The sequence below is a fragment of the Cystoisospora suis genome (assembly GCF_002600585.1).
Source record: "Cystoisospora suis strain Wien I chromosome Unknown contig_3058, whole genome shotgun sequence".
Taxonomy (NCBI): Eukaryota; Apicomplexa; class Conoidasida; order Eucoccidiorida; family Sarcocystidae; genus Cystoisospora; species Cystoisospora suis.
In genome coordinates, this window is record NW_027155853.1 from 1,480 (window position 1) to 5,096 (window position 3,617).

Below are 3,617 nucleotides of genomic sequence, written 5' to 3' on the forward strand. Positions count from 1 at the left end.
CTTCCACACCCTATCCTGGACTTCTGCTTCCCGGTTTGCTCTCACTTTGTCTCGTCTTTGGCTGGTCCACCACGTTGGGGGCGTTCGTTCCTCCGACACCGTTGACCAGGAGTCCTCTGACTCCAACTGGGTCAACCCCAACTTCTCTTCGGCTCTTCTTTCCGACTCTGACGACGATTTCCCTGTCGTTAAAGTTCGTAGGGCGGTTAATAGAAACTCGTAGTTCTCATTCCTTTGTCTCGTAAGCGCTCTCGGACAATATTTCCCCATTATCTCTCTCTGTTTCTTGTGTTTTGTTTCTCCTCTCAGCTTTCCTTTTGGTCCTTCCAACGGCTCTTCGGCTTACTGTCCCTTGTCATACTGTTCTTCACTACTCTCTGATGTTTCTGCCTCATCTGTGGAGGTTTCACTCCCTGACGATTGTGTTTCTTCGACGTTGCTTTTTGTTTCCCCAACCATGTTCTCTTCCTTGACGTATGGGCTTCTCTCATTAAGTAAAAGATGGAGGGACGGGATCTTTCTCACCTTACCGGAGACCGAACCTGCTTTGTACGTTTCTTCCTCTTTCATATCCACTGTGACTATTCCTTCCTTCTTTACCTCCGAGCTCTCCAAAACTCTGTCCAACTCTTCTTCGTCTTTCTTTTCATCCTCATTAATGTTTCCCTGTTTCTCATTTCCTCTTCCTGCCTCTACTGTTCTTTCATCCTTTTGGCTTCTAGCTTCCCTGAGTCCCACTGCCTCTAGAACTTTTTTCCACCATGTTCTTTTCTTTCTTGGCCTTTCATCCCCTTTTGTATCTTCTTTGACTTCTTCCTCAGGTTCTTTTTCGTTTCTTTCTTTGCCTATCTCATCTGTCCCTTCTTCTGTGGTTGCGCTTTCCTCATTTTCTTCGTTGCCTATTTGTTCCTCCTCAACTTGTACTTCCTCCATCTTTGAACTCCTGTGTTCTCCTTCAGATCTTTCATCGCACGCTTCTTTTCCTCTGACGTAGGCCGACCCCTCCTTTCCCTTCTCGCGTCGCTCAACTTCCATCGTACGTCTTCTTCTTCCTCCGTTAGTTCCTGGTACGTTTACTCTTTCCTTTTGACTTCCATCCTGAGTCGTATCTTGTCTCTCTGCTGCTTTTTCTTCCCTGAACGTATTTGTAGTTTTCTTCTTTCCTTTTTTCCCATTCTTAGCCCTCCTCTTTCTTCCCTTTCTTGATACATGTTCTCCCTTTGCTCCCTCTTCTTTCACAGGATTGCTTCTCGAGGTCAGGGGTGTCTTTTCTCGTCCTGGAGCTTCTTTCCTTAAAGAGTCAAGTCGTCCTTGAGTTCCTCTCCTTTTTTTGTCCTGGTGGGCCTCCTTTGTCAATTCCTCTTTTCGTTGTGATCGATTGGAGTTCTTGTAATTCACTGATCTTCTCTTCGTGCTTGTTATACTTTGTAGAAAGTCTGATGGCCTTGTACATGTTCTGCTGTCGAACCAAGCTACTCGTTGTCTATTGTTGAACTCCTGGAACTTGTCCCATCTTGATGAATTCTGATTCCAGCTTCCCTGGGGTCCTCTGTACGCTCTTCTTTCCGCTCTTTCCTTCCGTATCACTTGTTTCGCCCAGACCTTCTGCTTCTCCATGCTATTCCTCTTATTCACAAGTTTTCCCACTCTCTTTTGTGCTTCCGAAACTCTCGTGACAACATTTATGCCGCTTCTTGCTCTCCCTGAATTCTCTCGTTGTTCACCTTCAGTGCTCCCCACCGCACACTTCTCTTTCTCTTTCTTGTTTTCGAAAGTTTCCCTGCATCTCGGACACTCTTCTTTCTTCCTGGACTCTATGAAAGCTATCATAGGTGTTCTACCCCACCTCGTTATTTGTCCCCTTTCCACAATCACGTCCTTCCATTCGTTTAACCTTGTCTTCTGTTGCTCGGGAGTGTTGTTGCTCGCTCTCAGACCTCCTCCCCAAAGCCTGAGAGCCATCAGTTTCCCGTATCTCCCTTCTTTGCTGCATATGACATCCCCCCGCACGGACAATCCCAACTTAAATGACCCCGTTCTCTACAGGTATAGCAGGTGATATGATGCATACCGGTTCTTCCCTTGTCTCCAATCCTGAAACCAGCTCCACTGTCCTCTCCTCCTCTTACCCCCGATGACTCCCGACGCTCCCCCTTAAGGTAAATATCTGCAGAACGGTTGATGGGACTCCTGTATTGATGTCCGTACCCTCTATAGCCACCTTGGTTGAAGTATCCCGGCTTTTGAAATTTTGTTTCAGGTCTTCGGTTGTTAATAGCTCCTCGTCCAGGACTTAAAGGAGGCGGGTTCCCCTTGTCGAACGGACAAGGTTCCCACATTACTTCATATCGTGGACTAGGATCTGGCGCTTTCAACCATCCCTTATTGTTCATCCGCACGTTGGGTTCGACCTGAACGTAATTCGGCCTTTGAAAGCCTGCTCTTCTCCATCCGCCTAGATCTACTCTTTCCTTCCTACTTCCTTCCACATCTTCCCATAGGTAGGTGGCCAGCTTGATCGCCTTTGACATCGTCCCCGGACGACAGACATAAACAAACCTCCTTATCTCCGGGTCCAACCCTTCGATAAAGTACCTTAACTTGTCTGCACTAGATAGCGTTGGGCAGTCGGCTACCACGTTGTTGAACCGCACCAGATATTCCTTGACTGATACCGCTTGCTTGACCTTCCTCAGTCTTTTTATACCTCCTTGTAAATCATATCCCCCAAATTGCTCTAACAACATCACTTTCAGCCCCTTCCAGTCATAGGGTCTTTCTTCCTCATTTAGTGATAGTGAATACCACTTGGTAACGTTCTCGTCTAAGTAGGATAGCGCTATTCTTAACTTCCCAGCTTCAGGTACGTGATTCCTATCCAAAAATAGATCCATCTGTGCTATCCAAGCTGCAGGTTGCTCCCCTGTAAACTCGTTTGGTCCCTTAGATAGCGCCAAACACCGTTCTTCTATTAAGGTCCTCATCAACGCTTCTACTTCTGCGTTTCCTTTTCCAGGTGTCCCTTCCAAACCATGGATAAAGGCTTCCCCCCTAAACGGATAAGCTCCTCCACATTGCTGAGCTCCTCCTGAACCACTCCCGATCTTCGTTTTGGCCATAACTGGATACGAAAGCACGTCGTATTCTCCTCCTAACCGATCTGCTCGTACCGGACCTGAAAAGGCCAGATCTCCCCTTCGTTCCATCCCCAAGATCCTCTCCATTCCCTCGATTCCTGTGGAAGCCCCTCAACCTCGAACCCCCCGATCCTTGGTCTCCTCCATCAAGTCCTTCTTGACCTCTCCTCCAACTTCCGTGTGTTCCATGCTGGGGGGTTTCATTGATCGATCTTTGGGTGTCCTTGTGGACCTTCCCTGAAGTCCGATCTTATCGTTCTCTCCCTGTCTGCAGCTCCTCGACCAATTCGCTTCTGTGTTAGCTTAAGTCATCCAACACTCCATCGCCCACATCCACTTAGCCAGTCTTCAGAGCAGTCGGACACTTACAACTCTCGACGCTTAGCACGAAACCATGCGGTGCTACCAGTTATTATATTGTATAGTTATATAACTGTCACGATAGTGTTCTGGGCACGCCTCTCACGGAGCTTCGCACCT

General features: G+C 47.7%; 1 protein-coding gene across 1 annotated transcript; it reads left to right on the forward strand.

The window, feature by feature from the left end:
• The first annotated feature begins 3 nt into the window (after window positions 1-3).
• On the forward strand, window positions 4-3,032 carry CSUI_006131 (uncharacterized protein). The gene is made up of 5 exons (XM_068066296.1): window positions 4-549; window positions 960-1,067; window positions 1,242-2,159; window positions 2,261-2,501; window positions 3,017-3,032. Exon 3 carries the CDS (start codon window positions 1,616-1,618, stop codon window positions 2,057-2,059), a length of 444 nt encoding a protein of 147 aa, XP_067921729.1. The 5' UTR covers window positions 4-549; window positions 960-1,067; window positions 1,242-1,615; the 3' UTR covers window positions 2,060-2,159; window positions 2,261-2,501; window positions 3,017-3,032.
• The last annotated feature ends 585 nt before the right edge of the window (window positions 3,033-3,617 follow it).

Excerpts from the sequence above, each read along its gene's own strand:
- CSUI_006131 (XM_068066296.1), top strand. The coding sequence starts at position 1,616 with ATGCTATTCCTCTTATTCACAAGTTTTCCCACTCTCTTTTGTGCTTCC.